Genomic DNA, 17,974 nt, shown 5'->3' with positions numbered 1-17,974 from the left:
ACTATGATATATTGTATCATATACCCCCAAGAACGTATAATTCAAGGCCAAATATTTCTAGTAAAAAGAATCTTTTGTCTGATTCTTTGGTGTTCATTGAAGACAGGTTTGTTTAAACCTAGAGTTTGGCGGAGGCGGGGGATAGAAGGGGGTTCCCAAAATATACCAGCAATAGAGAAAGACACAGTGAACTTGGTGCTTCAAGGAGACAAAGAGATGTTCTGTGAGAACAGTCAGAAAAGGATTGTAAGGGCAACGATTCCTGTTGCTTCAGATGAGACAACTTGAAGAAATGTTCCATTTGAACAGTCTGAAAAGGGATGTTAGTGCAGTGCTTCGTGGTGCTTCAGTGAGACAGAGATGTTCCATTGGAACAGTCAGAAAGGGATGTAAGGGCACTGGTTCCATGTGCTTCAGTGAGACAGAGATGTTCCATTGGAACAGTCAGAAAGGGATGTAATTGCACTGGTTCCATGTGCTTCAGTGACACAGAGATGTTCCATTGGAACAGTCAGAAAGGGATGTAAGGGCACTGGTTCCATGTGCTTCAGTGACACATAGAGATGTTCCGTTAGAACAGTCAGAAAGGGATGTAAGGGCACTGGTTCCATGTGCTTCAGTGACACAAAGAGATGTTCCGTTAGGACAATCAGAAAGGGATGTAAGGGCACTGGTTCCATGTGCTTCACTGAGTGCCCCAAAGAGATGTTCTGTTAGAACAGTCAGATAAGGAATGTCAGGGCAACGATTCCTGTTGCTTCATGACGAGACACAGACTGAGATGCTATGTTCATAGAGCAGTCGGAAAGGGAGTGTAGTGGCCTTCGTTTGTGCCTCACACAGTACACTAAGGCAGCATGCACTGAGGCAACAGTAGATCTATGTAAACGCTGCCTCGTTGGAACATACGCGTGCGAACCCGCTGGGGAGTGCCGGCGATATAGGGTGATATATGGAGCGGTGCTAAAAGCCTGGGGAGCTGATGGCCGTTTTGCAACCGACATTCTATTCCCGCAGCAAGAAGCTTTAGCTGTTACCTTGGCGCGTTCACTACACAACACTTCTTCTTCTGCCGGCCCCTCCCCCAAATCCCTTACACCCCTTTCCTCTGCCCACTGTGCACTTCCTTTAAACTCTCAACCCTACCCTTTATTTAATTTCTCCGCACTACCTCCCCCTCGGCCACCCGGCTATACCCCCCCCCCCCCCCACTTCCGCCAGCCCCACATCCATCTTCCTTCCAGCTCTAACGGTTCCTTAAGTGCCAGCGAGCTGCGCGGGATGAAATATGGACACGGATCAGACATGGTATCTGTACAATGTCGCCATCTGACTGTTCGCACGTGCACCCCCGGTCCGTCCGTCAGTGTACATGTCACGAGACTGCAGCCAATCAACACGCAATTGTCAGTGCACATGACCCATTTTCATGTAGGGTCAGGTAGATTTCTTTTCTTTCTTTTTTTTCTTTTCTTTCTTTTTTTTCCTTCTTTTCTTTATTTCTTTTTTCTTCTTCTTTTTTTTTTAATGTCAATCGAAGTTGCCAGCACTTAAATATCTCGCCCGTAACAGTTCAGTTGAAATCGATCATTTCATTGATTTTACGACGTTTTATGGAAAGGTTATTACTTTTAGTGTTTCATAAATTATCATTACGTAAAATAACTTAGTGCTTCCGAAGTTCTGATTATTTAAACTGATCATGGTACCGGACCCAAACATATCAGTATCACTGCAGCCAGCCGTCCGTTTCCGCATTATTCTACCATCTGACACTGATAACGATTTTGTATTTATTCTCGAACTTTATTTATGACATGGTTTATTTATCTCAGTGTCATATTGAAAGTATATGACAGTTGAACGTGCATGGTCCGAGGCAGCACGCTGATGGAGATACACTCATCCGTCGCCATCACAGCAGGATTTCTGTGGGTGGACTGCCAGCCACGAGTTGCTGACTCAACTGCTTTTTCCTGGTTCTTCCTTCGTTGCTTGTTCTGCTGACGTACATGTGGGAAGCAGGCGGTTACTGCTCCAGTCTGGCTGGAGTGGTGGCCCCTGCTTCCCTCAGCACTTTTTAAAAACTTCCTCCGGTTGACCTTTGATCCCTGAGGAAATCCGATCCACCCCCACCACCACCACCCTTCCTTCCACCCCGGTCTACCCCCACTTCCCCCTCCTTCTCTGGTTGGGAGGTTTGTTTTATAAACCACCCACCGTTCTTGGAAGGGAAGGTGGGAGGGGTGTTCACCTGTCATTCTTCTGGCGGGCTAAGGGAGGCCACCGGCTTGTGAGGCTTATCCGCGGCTCTGATTGGTCCGTCAAGCTCCTGCTGGCACGTGGAGGGTAGGTACAGACATTTCATCTTTTATTTTCCCTTTTTTTTTCTTTTCTTTTTCTTTTTTCTCTTTTATTTTTTTAATTCTCTTCTTCTTCCGCCCACCTCTTTGCGCCTTCCAGCCCCCCATTTCTGTGGTCTACATCTTTTGCTGTGGTCCCCCCCCCCCAGCACCCCATCGCTCCAACCCCTCCCCCCCCGACCCCCCATCCACCACCCCCCGCGGGCAGCACTTTGGCTGTCAACCATCTCACATGTGGTGTTGCCTTCCCATCACACACCCCCGTCTTCCACCCCTATCCCACATCCACCCCCAAATAACCCCACTCTCCCTCTCCATCTCAGTCTTTCCCCTGTCATTACCGTTCTGCCGGAGAGGGGGCGGGGGGCGGAGGGGGAGAGAAACTGGTGCGGAATGACGTAAGTCTGGTGTGCAAATTGCCGAGTTGGCTGAACCACCGTGCTTTACCTTTAATGCAAAACTGGTCATCCGATTGTTGTGCTGGGTTTGTGTGTGTGTGTGTGTGTGTGTGTGTTGTTTTTTTGTTTTGTTTTCTGTTCGTCTGGAGCTGGGAAACTTTACACACTCAGTGCACTTTGTTGACAAAAGTAGAACAAGAAACAAGGTCTTTTATTTCGTGTTGGCTTGAACATAGGTTGTGTGTGAATGGGGGTAGTGGGAGTGGAGGTCGTGTGCCCGGCCGTGATGGTGATGGAGCTCAGAGTGGGGTGGGGGGGAGCATGGGGAGAGGCTCGGAGGGAGAGCTTGGGGGGTGGGGGGAGGGAGTTCTGACGCATGGACCCAGATGTTGATTGTGGGTTGCTTTATATCAACAGCGTGTGTGGGTTTAGTGGAGGATGGGAGCCATGATGTGTGTGTGTGTGTGTGTGTGTGTGGTGGGGGGTGGGGGGCGGAGATGTAATGGGGTGTGGGAGACATGTCAGCACTTCCTAGAGTGAGTACTGGCGTGGAAGATCATGGATGGGAAGAGAGAGAGAGAGAGAGAGAGAGAGAGAGAGAGCCTGGGACAGGCACAGGAAGTTATCAACCGTCGCTGCCAGCTGCCATGATGGCGTAGGTTTTATCACGGTCATTTGGGATAAGGTACCCGTCTGAAACACGTACAACTCTGTGTCAGTGTGTGTGTGTGTGTGTGTGTGTGTGTGTGTGTGTGTGTGTGAGAAACCAGCGAGAGAGACTCACAGTACAGAGAGAGGAAAAGCATCCAACCGTTGTCTGTATTACTCACCAAAGATGTTTAAAAAAAATTTTTAAAAATTTTAAGTTGGCAATATTTTATTTGGGTTCTTTTCGAACAGAAAAGGGAAATGTGTTTATGCGTTCATGAAAACGATATTGGGGAGAACCTGATTTAACCGACATTATTGATGCTTGTTTTATTTATTTATGTTTATTTATGATTGTTTCATTCATTTTGTTTTATTTAAATCTCAGAAGCTCACAAATGTTTTGTGTGAATTGGACTGATCGACTTATCTTCAGAACTTCAAAAATATACAGACATCGTCTTGAATTAATCTGAACGTTGAATTTTCAGTAATGTTTACGTCACTGAGTCGCGTTATAACTTGTTGATTTTTTTAAGTACATTGTGTACCATTGTACTGTATTCGATTGGTTTGTTTGGTTTTTTTTGGGGGGGTGGGGGGCGTGGGGGGTTGTTGTTTTGTTGTTGTCACAACATATTTCTTTGTGTGAAATTCAGGGCTGCTTTCTCCAGGGAGAGCGCGTCCGGTCCGTCGCCACAGTGCAACCCCACACGTTTTTTCTCTTCTTTTTTTTTCTGTCTGCAAGTCATCGAGCTCAATAGTCCTGTTCTATTCAGCTCAGTGCTGCGAGTGTACACTCCCCCCCCCCTCCCTCCTCCCCTCCTCGCCGTCCTTGGAGTACTGTTTTCACGCGCCTTTGCCCAGAGACAGTCTTGTGTAAGTAGCTGCGGTTCACAGGTGGTCGGCCGGTACAGCAGCAGCTAGCTACCCCGGCCTGCCGGCAGTTAGTGGCCACTGATGTGTCGGCACTTACCTGTGTGCAGAATGCTTTAGATCTCGCCGCCACCCACCCGGCGGGAGCTCAAGAGGAACAGCAAACCTGTACAGCAGTGGAGGAGTGGTGGAGGAAGTGGAGGAAGAGGGGGTGGGGGTTAAGGGACGGTTTGGAGAGCGAGAGAGAGAGAGAGAGGGTACGATCGGAACTATGTGGCTTTTGGAGTGGTAACTAGATGGGGAAAAGTGGAGGTTGTGGAGGGTATATGTATGGGGAGGGAGGGGATGCCGATGGAAGATGATGGGGTTGGGTGTGTGTGTGTGTGTGTGTGTGTGGGGGGGGGGGGGTTCAAGGGAGGTTACGGTGAAAGAGAGAGACGGGTGTGGGAGGTGGGGGTTACAATCGGGAACTGTACTGTTGGCTTTCGGAGTGACTGACTACATACTACCAACCAAGACGTCCAGATGGGAAAGGAGACAAACTCATCATGCTTCTTCGCGAACTGTGATGTACAGTGCAGGCCGGTGAGGGTCCGTGTAGTTCGCTGTGCAAATGGCATTCGTCAGTGGAAGGAGATGATGATGAGGGGTGGGAGAGGATGGTGGTGAAGGAGTAGGGGAATGGGGTGGGGAGTTAAGAGAGGGGGGAAAGGGGGATGTGAAACGAGAAAGATCGAGTTGTCTCCCGGCTCCTGTTCTTACGTATTTTTTTCCCATGATAAAGAGTGAAGGGCATTATTAAAAATGTATTTTTTTAAACCGAAAAAAAAGGAATAAACAAACAAAAAGGATAATAGCTCTCTCTCTCTCTCTCTCTCTCTCTCTCTCTCTCTCTCTCTCTCTCGCCCCTTTTTTCTGATCTCTTTCTCACCCATTTCCCTTAAGTGTCACTCTATGTCAGTCCTTCCAGTACTTCTGCATGTCAGTCTGTTTGAATGTCAGCCAGTCTCTTATGTTTCTCATTGTCTCCCTCTGTATCTCTCTTTCTGTCGGTCTGTCTCTCTCTCTGTCCCTCTCTCTCTCATTTTACACATTCACACGGCATTGTGCTCTGGTAAGTCATTGTTTCTCCCATTTCCAATCTCTCCCCCTCTCTCTCTCTCTGTGAGTCTCTCTCTTATTTTACCCATTCACACGGCATTGCGCTCTAGTAAGTCATTAAGTTTCTCCCATTTCCAATCTCTCTCTCTCTCTCTCTCTCTCTCTCTCATAGTCTCTCACTTATTTTACCCATTCACACGGCATTGTGCTCCAGTTAAATCGAAGCAAGCAAGCAAAAAAAAAAAAAAAAAAAAAAAAAAAAGGAAAATAAACAGACTACAGTGAGTTCATGGCCACGGGGCCAGTGCCATTGTTCAGTTGGCAGAGAGCCACCGCCACCACCACCCCTGAAACCACACAGCATGTAATGATGGGCACGAATCGTTGGCACAGCACACGGCAGCACAGCCTGTGGGGGATGGGGAGGGAGTGGGGTGGGAGATGTGGGGGTCGAGGGGGGGGGGGGGGTTCAGTTTGTGGCAGCAGTCGCGGGGACTAAACGGTACAGACGTGTTATGTGGTGTCCTGGATTGCTGCTGGTGATGGTGGTGGATGAGCTGGTTTATACAGGGTTCACAAAAAGTTAGGGATTGTTAATTTGGGAACCTGCACTCTGTGTGTGTGTGTGTGTGTGTGTGTGTGTGTGTGTGTGTGTTTTGGGTGGTGGGATGCATTACATTGTGAAACAGATGCCGGATTTTCGGCACTGAAACGGTGGTGTGCGCATCCTCATCAGTGTGTAACCGAGCACCATTCAGATAACCAGGTGCTTTCTTTCCCGTTATTCACAATGAAAAACCACAGCTATCGTTTGTAAGCCGTTGTATAAATGTCAGTTTTGGTCAAACATCAGTCGATTTTTCCAATGCAATTTTTAAGGTGTTCAGCGTGCACGTGCGCCTGAAACGCAGCCGTTGACTGATGTATTCAACGATAGGCTAGTGACATACCGCGCCATATTCAACCTGCATGATTAATATCATCCCTCGGCAATTCTGTTTGAGGATGCCTGCTTCATGAAGAGTTCCTTACATTTTTGCGAGCTGTGTATATTAACCCGTTGACTACTAACCCTTGTTGAAACTGACGAGATCAGTATAACATTAGTTTGGAAGTGCATGACTGGCAGTTACTGCTTATTGTGACCGATTTATCAATGGTGTCATTGATTTTGCTGGACAAAAGTAATGCAATCCCAAGACTCAGAAACGAGTCCAATGGAAATGCATTCTCCAAGAAGAAGTCCAGCAGCCTGACCTGTATGCTCACTCAGTCTTATCTCAGTTGGGTGACAGCTCTTCAGTGGTGAGCGTCAGTACTCGTCAGCGGCAGTGAAGGGGTTAATTCACAGTAACCCGCCATTTCGTGTCTACATTCCCTTCTGTCCACGCCACCCACTGGTTCCCACCCTCCAGTTTACACACTCAGGCCCCGCCCCCACCCACTTCTTCTCTCTCTGTCTCTCTCTCTGTCTGTCTGTCTGTCTGTCTCTCACTTTTTCTCTCTCTCTCTCTCTGTTTCTGTCTGTCTCTCCTTTCTGCCTCTCTCACCTGACCCCTCTCTCTCCCTCTGTCTCTCTGTGTTTCTTTCTATCTCTCTCTGTCTCTCACTTACCCTTCTGTGTGTGTTATTTTTGTCTTTCTCTCTTTTCTCTCTCTCTTTTTCTCACAATTTGTCTCTGTCTGTGTGTGTGTGTGTGTGTGTGTGTGTGTGTGTCTCTGTGTCTCTGTGTTTCTTTCTGTCTGTCTCTCCTTTCTGTCTCTCTCACCTGGCCCATCTCTCTCCCTGTGTCTCTCTCTGTTTCTCAGTATCTCTGTGTCTCTCTCTTACCCCTCTCTCTCTCTCTGTTTTTTTTTCTCTCTCTCTCACATTATTTGTCTCTGTCTCTCTCTCTGTCTCTCACTCTCTGTCTCAGTCTCTGTTTGCTTCTCTCTCTCTCTCTCTCTCTCTCTCTCTCTCTCTCTGAATCTGTGCTGGTCTGTCTGCCTCCCTCTCTCCCTCCCTCTTGCCTGTCTTGAAGCTGATCAGTGTTGTGTGCACGGCTGCGCTGCTTTGTATCTGAGGTGCACACAAAGAGCTCATTGAAAAGACATTGCTTATTTGTCTTTCCTTTTGGCCTGCAGAATGCCGCCCCAACAAATGTGAATCATGGTTTGCCTGAACAACACCTCTTTGTGTGTGTATGTGTGTGTGTGTGTGTGTGTGTGTTGTGTGTCTGGAGAGGGGGGGGGGGGGGGGGGGGGAGAGGAGCAGACAGGATGGGGTAGGAGATGCTTATTTCTTTTATTTGCTTCTTTTTTTGTTTGTTTTTGTTTGTTTGTTTTTTCCATAACCCACTGAACGCCAACATGGATCACAGGATCTTTAACGTACGTATTTGATCTTTCTGTGTGTGAAACACCCGAAGGGGATTCAGGCACTAACAGGTCTGCACATACGTTGACCCGAGATAATGTTGGAAAAATCTCCACCCTTTACCCACCAGGCGCCATTACTGGCCGAGACTGATTCAAACTAGGGACCCTCGGATTGGAAGTCCAACGCTTTAACCACTTGGCTGTTGCGCCCGTCATCTAGTCATTGGTTAATCAACCTTTCTTCCTGCGTGTTTCAGTGCTCGGTGACCTGCGGGCGAGGTCAGCAGCAGAGGAAGATCACGTGCGTGGACATGGAAGGGAAGTCTGTGCCCTACGACCACTGCACAGCGGAGAAGCCTCGCAACACCAAGCGCTGCACCACGGGGCGCTGTCCCAGCTGGGAGAAGGGCAAGTGGAGCAAGGTGCAGCACTGCTTTATGTTTATACTCTATGGTCCGTTCTGCAGAGATGTGTCTTGTGTTGTGTGTAAACAGCGCATGTGTCATCTTCGTTCTTGTGTGTATTTTAGCACAGGAGATATTTCTTGTGTTAGCGCATGTGTCAGTTGTCGTTTATGTGTGCAGTTTAGCATATGTGGCGTCGTCGTTCATGTGTGTATTTTAGCACATGTGTCATCGTTGTCGTTCATGTGTGTATTTTAGCACATGTGTCATCATTGTTGTTCATGTGCATGTATTAGCATGTGTCATTGTCATTTATGTGTGTGTGTGTTCACACATGTGTCATCGTCATTTGTGTTTATTCTAGCACATGTGTCATCGTTGTTCATGTGTGTATTTTAGCACATGTGTCATGTTGTTCATGTGTGTATTTTAGCACGTGTCATCATTGTTCATATGTGTATTTTAGCGCATGTGTTATCGTTGTTCATGTGTGTATTTTAGCGCATATGTCATCATTGTTCATGTGTGTATTTTAACACGTGTCATTGTCGTTCATGTGTGTATTTTAGCGCAAATGTCATCATTGTTCATGTGTGTATTTTAGCACATGTGTCATCATTGTTCATGTGTGTATTTTAGCACATGTGTCATCATTGTTCATGTGTTCATGTGCATCTTTTAGTGTGTGTCATTGTCATTTATGTGTGTGTGTGTTAGTACATGTCATCATTGTTCATGTGCCTGTATCAGCACATGTGTCATCATCGTTCATATGTATTATTATTATTGTTATTATTATTATTTTAGTATTTATGTTTGCATGAAGACATTTTGCCGTTACTAGCTTCAAGATGTTTGTCAACTCTGCAATGTTTTTTTCCCCCCACAGTGTTCAGTGACATGTGGAGAGGGAGTGAAGCGACGGGAGGTGGTGTGTCGTGACAACAAGAAGGAAATTGTCTCCCCTCTGCTGTGCCCTCGCCCGAAGCAACCCAAACACATCCGCCCCTGCAAACGCAGGGACTGCTCTCTGTTTGTGTGGAAGACGGGGCAGTGGTCAGAGGTGAGTCTGTGTGTGTGTGTGTGTGTGCGTGTGTGTGTGTGTGTGTGTGTGTGTGCGCGTGTGTGTGTGTCTGTGTGTGTGCGTGTGTGTGTATGAGGTTGTCTGTGTCAGTGTGTGTGTGTTTGCATGGGGGGTGGGGTGGGATGATGGAAAGAGGTGGTGGGATGACTGAGACAGGAAAATAGACATAAAAAGATGAAGAGATTAAGAGGAAGAATATGAAAGATTGGAGTTACTGAGAGTCAAGTAGAACTATTTTAAACATTCATTTAACAGTACCTTTTGTCTTTTGTACACATGTTGTTGTGGTCAGTGTTTCAATGTAGAGGTTAAGAGGAAGAACTACAAAAGATTGGAGTGACTGAGAGTCAAGTATAACTATCTCAAACATTCACTTAACAGTACCTTTTGTCTTTTGTACACATGTTGTTGTGGTCAGTGTTTATTGCTGCATAGTATGGAATGAATAGAATGTGTTCAAACCTTTCTCCTTGTTTTTTTTGTTTTTTTTTACCTGTGTGAACATGGCCCAGTGTTCCAAGACGTGTGGCTTTGGTCGCAAGCACCGGCCAGTGACCTGCAGCAACCGGCAGGGAGTGCAGGTGTCCTCTCACCTGTGTGACCTGCACCTGAAGCCCAAGTCCCGGCGCCGCTGTGCAGAGTTCCCCTGCCCCTACGTCTGGAACACCGGACCCTGGAGCCCTGTAGGTGGCTGGGGGGTTTGGGGCAGGGGGGGTTATGGGGAGTGGGGGGGTGTTGAGGGGGAGTTTGATGTGTATGTGAGGGTTTGGTGTGTGGTTTGGGTGTGCAGTTTGGATGTGTGAGTGTGTGTGTTTTGGGTGTGTGTGTGTGAGTGTGTTTTAGGTGTGTGTGTGTTTGGATGTGTGTGTATGTTTTGAGAGTGTGTGGTGGGATATCTTGTGTGTGTGCGTGCGTGTGTGTGTGTGTGTGTGTGTGTTTTGATGGGTGTGTGTGTGTTTGGATGTGTATGTATTGGATGTGTGTGGTGGGATGTTTTGTGTGTGTGTGTGTGTGTGTGTGTTTTGGATGAGTGTGTATGTTTTGAGTGTGTGTGCATGTAAGTTTGGGAGGCAGTGGTTTGCTGTGGAAAGTTGAAGCATTAGGGGTGGGGGATAGAAGAAGGGGTATGTGGTGCATTTGTGTTTTTGTGTGTGTGTGTTTTATGTGTGCATGCTTGCCTGCATGTACATGTGGCTTTCTATGTGCATCTGAATGATCATGGAAGAGTACACACATGCAAATGAACAAACTGAAACATGCAAATGAACAATATGTAAACACACTTGTAATTCTGTGCATACGTATGCTCATAATGCATGCTTTCACTCATACACACATGCACACACTTTGTGCAAACATGCATACATGACCTTACATTGACTTGGTCACAGGGTTAGTTTAGTACCTAAACACATAAATCATCCATGTATGTACAACAGTATAGACAAACATTTTTCCTTGCACCACTCATGGATGAACGCAGATGCATGCAATGACGCACACTCATGCACATGCACACACTAAACACATGCACACCCACATGCACAGATATGTGTGGGTATGCGTATGCATGATTTTTTCTTCCCATTTTCCTCTGAAAGCTCAGTGTTCACAAATGCAGTTCAGAGTATTCCCACATGCTTTATTCTTTTTATTTTTATTTTTTATTAAGACTTGAGTAACACCTATCTTCAGTCAGAGACCAAACTGTAAGCTCTTTACAAACAGGGAGTCATTTGCACAACAAGCTGCATAATCAGGGCAGAGCCAGCTGAGAGCTGCCTTTAGATGTTCATCATTCGTTGCCTGTGACATTCAGTTCAGATTCACTCACTCACAGTCACACACATTTAGTTCAATTCGTTTTTCTTTTTTCTTTTCATTTTTTACCCTTCATTGTTGTGTCTATAAACCCTTCATTTACGGTTTTCATGAGAAAAAAAAAATATATGACCCCTTGCACAGTGTTCCACCAGCTGTGGGGAAGGTCAGCAGATGAGGACTGTGACCTGCCAGGCTGTCACCAAGGAGGGGTGGATTTTACCTGGGGAGGTCCTGGAGGGCTGTCCTCTGGAGGAGAGACCCCCCTTTGCCCGATATTGCAACTACGGGGACTGTAGGTCCAAGTACCACTGGACTGTTGGGAAATGGGGAGCGGTAGGTGTTTTGAGTCTTCTGTCTGCCGCTCTGTCTCTGTGTGTCTCTGTCAGTGAATCTCTGTGTGTGTGTGTGTGTGTGAGTGTGTGCACGTATGTCTGTCTCTCCATCTCTCTTCTCTTCATCTTTCTCTGTCTCTCTCAAGCACACATGCTTGGGCAAGCACACACACACACTTGATGTATCACATTGATTTTCTTTTTTTCTTTTAAATGAATTTAAAAAATACTTTCTTTTAAAGTATATGTTCAGTAGCGTGTATGGATCAGTCCACATGCTTTGACACCACACTGAAATGTATGCATGCATACATGTGTTTGTGTGTGTGTGTTTTCTTGCAAGATCTTGACAAACAGACAAATAAGGGTATGGATATCAAACTGACATCAGTTCTCTGTGTATGTGTGTGTGTGTGTCAGTGTTCAGCCAAGTGTGGCAGCGGTCGGGAGCACCGCCGGGTGGTGTGCATGGATCAGTCCAGCCAGAGCATGGCCAGTGGGATGTGCCTTCGCCTCTACAGACCTCCCAAGTACCGCCCCTGCTACAGTGGGCCATGTGAGTACTGCTGTAGACTTTCCCCCATAGTCAACCATGTCAGTACTGCTGTAGACTTTTTACCCATGCCGCCTTTTTTTTTTTTTTAACAAATAGTAAGAGTGGTAACTCTCTACATTCACAAGGTACACAACTTAAGTCAGTGCTGCTTACTCTACCAGTTCAGCTAGCACACAGGTAAATAAAACATACACTGGAACAAACCCAGGTACTTCCTCAAAAAAGGGAAGCTTCGGGCTTGTCCTTACCAATCATTTGACATGTGCACACAGCAGCAACGACAGAAGAAATGTGGAAACACAAATTAGCTTTTATTCAAGACTGACATTGCCTCTTTAATCCTGAATAAGCCACACAGACCACATGGACAATACAGAAGAAACGCATGGTTGGCTCGGTGGCTTTTCAACTTGATCTCTTCATTTTCTTTAAGATCTTGCCTGAAAGATTCTTATCTGTATATCTATATTATCTTGTGCTTGTTACATCTTGTCAACAGTACTCTTGTGGAGTGTTGTGGCATTTTTTGTTTCCTTCTTATTGTGATACACCAGGGAGATGTTTTTTTCTCACTGGATTTTTAAATGTCATGTGAAGTTTAAATCTATTGATTCATGTGACTCGACACTGCAACAGTTTGCTGTAAAGTCTGCATGATTTGACATGGTGTGAACACTGCTAGAGTGTATATGATCAGCTGATGAGCAGTTTCAAAAGCAGTGGCGGCTGACTGTAATCTCTGGTCCAGGTTACGCTCGTTCCTGCAAGGAGCTGAAAGATCTGACGACAATCAGGAAGGACGGAGACTATCAGATACAAGTCAACAATCAGCTGGTCACAGTGAGTCCTCAGCTTGACAGTTTTCTTTCTTACTTCACTTGCTGCATTCCATTTTCTATTTATTTTCCATCATTCTTCTTCTTCTGTCCCGTAGTCTCGAGACCATATATAGGAGCATTACTGATGACCTTGCAACCAGTATTCTTTTCTCTCTGTTCCTCATCTCTTGCAGGGCATCACTCAGTCTCAGGCTGGTCCGTTCAGGGTGGGTTGTTTTTTTCTCTTTCTTTTTTGTTTTTGTTTTTTGCTGCCCCACCTTCACCTGCGCCATTTCAGTGGCATTACTCCCACACTGTTCATTCCCAGTCCCCCATACACAGCTACACAGCCGGGTTCGTCTGTTGCAGTCCCAGTGCCGGCAGTCCATGCTGTATCATTTTCCCATCTCTTTTTCTGTCTGCTCTCTCCTTCTCTTTCCTTGCACTTTGCCTCGCAGGATTGTCTTGATGCTGATCTTGAGGCATGCCCTATGTGTGTGTTTGCTATGTACAGTTTCTGTAAATATTCTGTGTCAGTACTACAAGTGTTTGCTAATATATATTTTCTGTAGTGTAGATATTCCACCATTATATGTGTTTGTTGTGTACATTTCCTGTAAATATTTCACTGTTATGTGTGTTTATTTTTTTGTTTTTTTTTTACATTTTCTGTAATATATTCCATTGCACATGTTTACTATGTACTTGTTATGCTGAAATGGCTTACAAAAAGCTGAAACTTTTCCACTGCTTGAATTCCTATGTACCTACAAAAACAGAGTATAGCTGCCTACATGGCAGGGTAAAAACAGTCATACATGTAAAAGCCCACTCATACATTCAAGTGAACTTTAGAGTTGCAGCCCATGAATGCAGAATAATAATAAAAAAAAAAAAAATCCTTGTCACCTAATTCTGTTGATCAAACACAGTGACTTTCTTTTTCATGAAAAAAGGATATTTATACCAGAAGTCTAAAGCATAAAGATCAGAAAAAAAAAAATCATTTTTGAACTTTTTGTGCTGCCGTAGTTGACACAATGGAGATAGAATGTTTAATTACTGTTAAAGAAATGATATGTTTTGTTTTATTTTTCCTCTTCTGGTAGAGCTATTGTGAAAGAAAGAAGAGAGAAGCAGGTGTCGACATCACAGGTATGACACCACAATGTTTTTTTTATGTTTTTTTTTTTTCAGATCTACTGCAAGGATATGCGCAAATCGGCACCATTAGAATACCTGTCTTTACCTGCAGGAGAGGGGGAGAACTTTGCTGAAGTTTATAATGAAAGGTATGTACAGGAAAATTGGGAATAAGAAAAAGGTTTGTTCAGTATGGGAAATTCTCTCCTCAAAGTATTATCATGTAATTTTAATTGTTTGTGCCTGCTTTTTGTTGTTTTTTTATAGCTTTTTAAAACCTCTGTGTGTGTGTATGTGTGTGTCTCGTCTGTGTGTGTGTATGTGTTTTTTGTTGTTGTTGTTGTTTTCATTGTGTGTGTGTTGTGTGTATTTGTGTCTGTGTTCCTTCATTAGTGATCGGGTGTATGTGCATGTGTTCATGATTGGCTTGCTAATTTGCTGAATTTCTCTTGCTGAGATGATAAAGTTATTCTGATCCTGATTATCATTTGCTTCTCCATTGAATTATCTTGGTGGATGTGTGTATTACTTTCGTTTGCCCTCCACAAAAACAAGTCATTGTCATGTACAAGTACTCTACATGTAATGTTCTACCCACAAATTATACTCCATGTACATTGAGAGGTTCATGCTTTTGAATAAATATTCTCAGCTATCGTTGACTTACATGCACACATTCAGGCATGCTTCTGCAGATATACATATGCACACTTACAGACACACACACACACACATGCTCAACTGATGTGTATTGCTTCAGGTTACGTCGCCATGCCACCTGTCCCTACAACACGACCCGCCCAGAAATCTGTGATTTATGCCGTGTGAAGAAATACCGCCAGGCTGGAAACACCACCTACTCCAAAGTCAGAATTGATCTCAACACTCTTCGCATTTTCGGTACAGATTCCAGTTTTCCTAACTTTTTTTTTTTTTAATTCTGTAAGCCCTCAGCCACACGTTGGGTTTGTGCATAGATTGGGCGTCTGCCTTTTTCTTTCCAGGCAGATGTGGTATGGCATACTTGTTCAAGTATGACAGCTGCAGCAGCAGCGTGGTTATCATGTTGGACTTTCAATCTTATGGTCCCACGTTCAAATCCTGTTCATGTGCCTGGTGGGAAAAGGGTGGAGGTTTTATAGGATCTCCTAGGTCAACATATGTGCAGACCTGCTAGTGCCTGAACCCCCTTTGTGTGTGTACGCATGCAAAAGATCAAATATGCACGTTAAAGATCCTGTAATCCATGTTAGCGTTCAGTGGGTTATGGAATCAAGAACACATTAAAAAAAAAAAAAGGTTTACAAGTAAAAGCCTACTCTTGCATTCTAGTTAACGTGGAAGTCACAGCCCATGAATAAAGAAGGAACAATCTGAATATTTTGTTGCCTCCTAGAAAAAGAAACTAAGCTTACAGACTGATTTTAGGATATGTAACATTGTTATTGTACTGTGCTTTTCTTATTCCTCTCCAGTGCTTTACCCGCTTAAAATCTGTTTTACTTGATCATGTTATGTCTGTATTTAGAAATAAAGAAATAACTGATTATGTTTGGATGTATTTTCTGTTCATCATACTGCACCTGACTCCAGACATTCGTCGTTCATTAGAAAAAGTGAATGCTGTTTGAGACCCCCAGATTCACCTTGGTCTGTATTAGAAATCTGCGAAGGGAGACAACAGCTAATTTGGTGGAATGATTCGGATGGTTTCAGTAGCTTATTAGTGAGAAAGTGTGCAGGCTCTATCCTCAGACCAAAGTGCTGTGAGGAAAAGTTTTAGTATCACACAGTTAAAGGTCATCCACTTTCCTGACCAACTGTGTATTCTGTTGCATTGTATCATATTACTTTTTTTTTTTTTTTAAACAGATTTATGTGTGTGAAATTTGGGCTGTTCTCCCCAAGGAAAAGGCATTACCATGGTGCAGAGACCATTGGTTTCTTTTTTCTGTCTGCAAGTGTATTTGTTTTACAATAAAAGTGGAATTTTCTACAGAATTTTTTCTGGGACTACCCTTTGCTGCCATGGGTTCTTTTATGTGTGCTGCACACTGAACCTCAGTTTGTTGTCTTAACTGAAAGACTAGGTATCTGGTCTATCAGTATCTCAGGGTGTTGCCAGGTTAGTTCCTGGAAGGAATTGTTGAATACAACCCTGTGGCATTCCGACATAGTAAAATGGATCTTCAAGTTTTGCTCTCGACAATCATTTTATATATATATATATTATAAAAAAAAAATTAAATAAAGATTCCCTGTTCTGTGGCTGTTCAAGAGGTTTTAGCTGATGGGGCATCAACAACAAGGACAGCAGCAACAAAAACGAAAACAAAAGCACCAACAACAATAGCAACAACAATGACAACAACAACAACAGAAAAGCAAAGAAGGAACAATGCATAAGAGTTATTATTTTACCTAGTACTTTTCCATGAAGAGAAGTGTCACGTGTCATGATGTTTTCTGTGTGCAGTGAATGATGGAGTATTCAGCCATGTTCACAGTGGCAAGTTCATTCCATACGGGTCAGCTGGCGATTGCTTCAGCTCTGCTGCCTGTCCACAGGTTCGCTTCATATTTGTCTCTCTCTCTCTCTGCACCCTCCTCTCTCTCTACCCTCTTCTCTCTCTCTCCACCCTCCTCTTTCTCTCTACCCTCTTCTCTCTCTCTCCACCCTCTTCTTTCTCTCTACCCTCTTCTCTCTCTCTCTACCCTCTTCTCTCTCTCCAACCTCCTCTTTCTCTCTACCCTCTTCTCTCTCTCCACCCTCCTCTTTCTCTCTACCCTCTTCTCTCTCTCCAACCTTCTCTCTCTCTCTACCCTCTTCTCTCTCTCTCTACCCTCTTCTCTCTCTCCACCCTCTCTCTCTCCACCCTCCTCTCTCTCTCCACCTGCCTCTCTCTCTCTCTTTCCCTTTCTCTCCCTATCTGTATCCCAATCTTTTCTCTTTTTCTTTCTCCCTGCATGTGTGTGTGTATGTATTTATGCGTTTGTTCAGTCAAAGTGTGTAAAATATGTTGTTGTTTTTTGTTTCTGTTGTGAAATGTATGTGTCTTGCCAAATTTACATCCCCACTCTCTCAGTCAAGAGGGTTTTGGGACAGTCGGTGTTTGGATGGCCTCAAAAAGACCAATTACCAGCAAAACTGCTTACAAGTGTTTTAACTCATTCTACCCCATAGCTACATGCCTGCTACAACTCTCCTGGACCAGCACAATATGAGACCACTGCAGTAAAAAAAAACTGAGTTGTTCAATAAAACAGCAAAAATCAATGGAGAATTGTCGGTTTAAGCAGTTAAACAAAGCTTTGTTTCCATGGACCCGGATTCTGTAAACAGCTGAGTTTACAACTCAACACCAACTGTAGCAAGCAAGAATCAGTGAAATGAGAATAGTGTATTGGTATGAGAGTACTAGTACCAGGTCCACAGGGGAAGTCATCATGATAGGAGTTAACTCTTTCACCACCATTGGTGACTTTAGTTGACTGCACAGTGCACCGCCATAGGTGACTTTAGTCTGCATCGAGGGATCTTGTTAAAAAGACAGTTTTTCACATTGTAACAAAGCTTGGCAGCTGCAGCCAGTTTCCCCACCAACAGAACAATGACAAACATTTGCCCCCTGACCGAGTTTAAAGTGAAGAAGTCCATTGTGATGTTTTGACATGAACTGAAGCCTGTGACTGAGAGCATTGTGTCTAAAATACATGGCAGGGGGGGTGGGGGGGGGGGGTGTTTTTCACACAGAAACATGGCGGTGAAAGGGTTAAAGAGGGAGATGACTAAAGCAACAGTGTGGTGTGTGATGAGCAGGGCCAGTTCAGTGTGAACCTGATGGGGACGGGGTTCATCGTGGCTGTCAATACCACCTGGATGCTGCAGGGAAACCAGGCCACGCAGCAGATCTGGAGGCTTCAGGTACGTTCACCTCTCACTTGGTGGGGGCTTTTTGGCTTGTTTTTTTTGTGTGTGTGTGTTTTTATCCGGAAGCTTTTGAAATTGAATGAAATGTTTAGCTTCTCCGGCTCTTTTTCATTTTTGTTGCTACTGCTTAGAATATTTT

The 17,974-nt window shown here is 44.7% G+C and overlaps 1 protein-coding gene across 1 annotated transcript in view; it reads left to right on the top strand.

Moving 5' to 3' along the window:
* LOC143299616 (A disintegrin and metalloproteinase with thrombospondin motifs 9-like) overlaps nt 1-17,974 on the top strand; it is a 79,421-nt gene that overhangs the window by 50,172 nt on the left and 11,275 nt on the right. The window contains exons 26-35 of the mRNA XM_076612910.1: nt 8,001-8,165; nt 9,037-9,210; nt 9,744-9,914; nt 11,197-11,388; nt 11,808-11,943; nt 12,692-12,783; nt 13,959-14,053; nt 14,665-14,804; nt 16,381-16,472; nt 17,725-17,829. Coding sequence (XP_076469025.1) covers nt 8,001-8,165; nt 9,037-9,210; nt 9,744-9,914; nt 11,197-11,388; nt 11,808-11,943; nt 12,692-12,783; nt 13,959-14,053; nt 14,665-14,804; nt 16,381-16,472; nt 17,725-17,829 — 1,362 coding nt within the window. The remainder of the gene's footprint in view (nt 1-8,000; nt 8,166-9,036; nt 9,211-9,743; nt 9,915-11,196; nt 11,389-11,807; nt 11,944-12,691; nt 12,784-13,958; nt 14,054-14,664; nt 14,805-16,380; nt 16,473-17,724; nt 17,830-17,974) is intronic.

This window comes from Babylonia areolata, chromosome 25, assembly GCF_041734735.1.
Source record: "Babylonia areolata isolate BAREFJ2019XMU chromosome 25, ASM4173473v1, whole genome shotgun sequence".
In the NCBI taxonomy this organism is placed as follows: domain Eukaryota; kingdom Metazoa; phylum Mollusca; class Gastropoda; order Neogastropoda; family Buccinidae; genus Babylonia; species Babylonia areolata.
The sequence above is the reverse complement of the archived record's forward strand: the minus strand, read 5'-3'. Positions and strand labels throughout refer to the sequence as shown.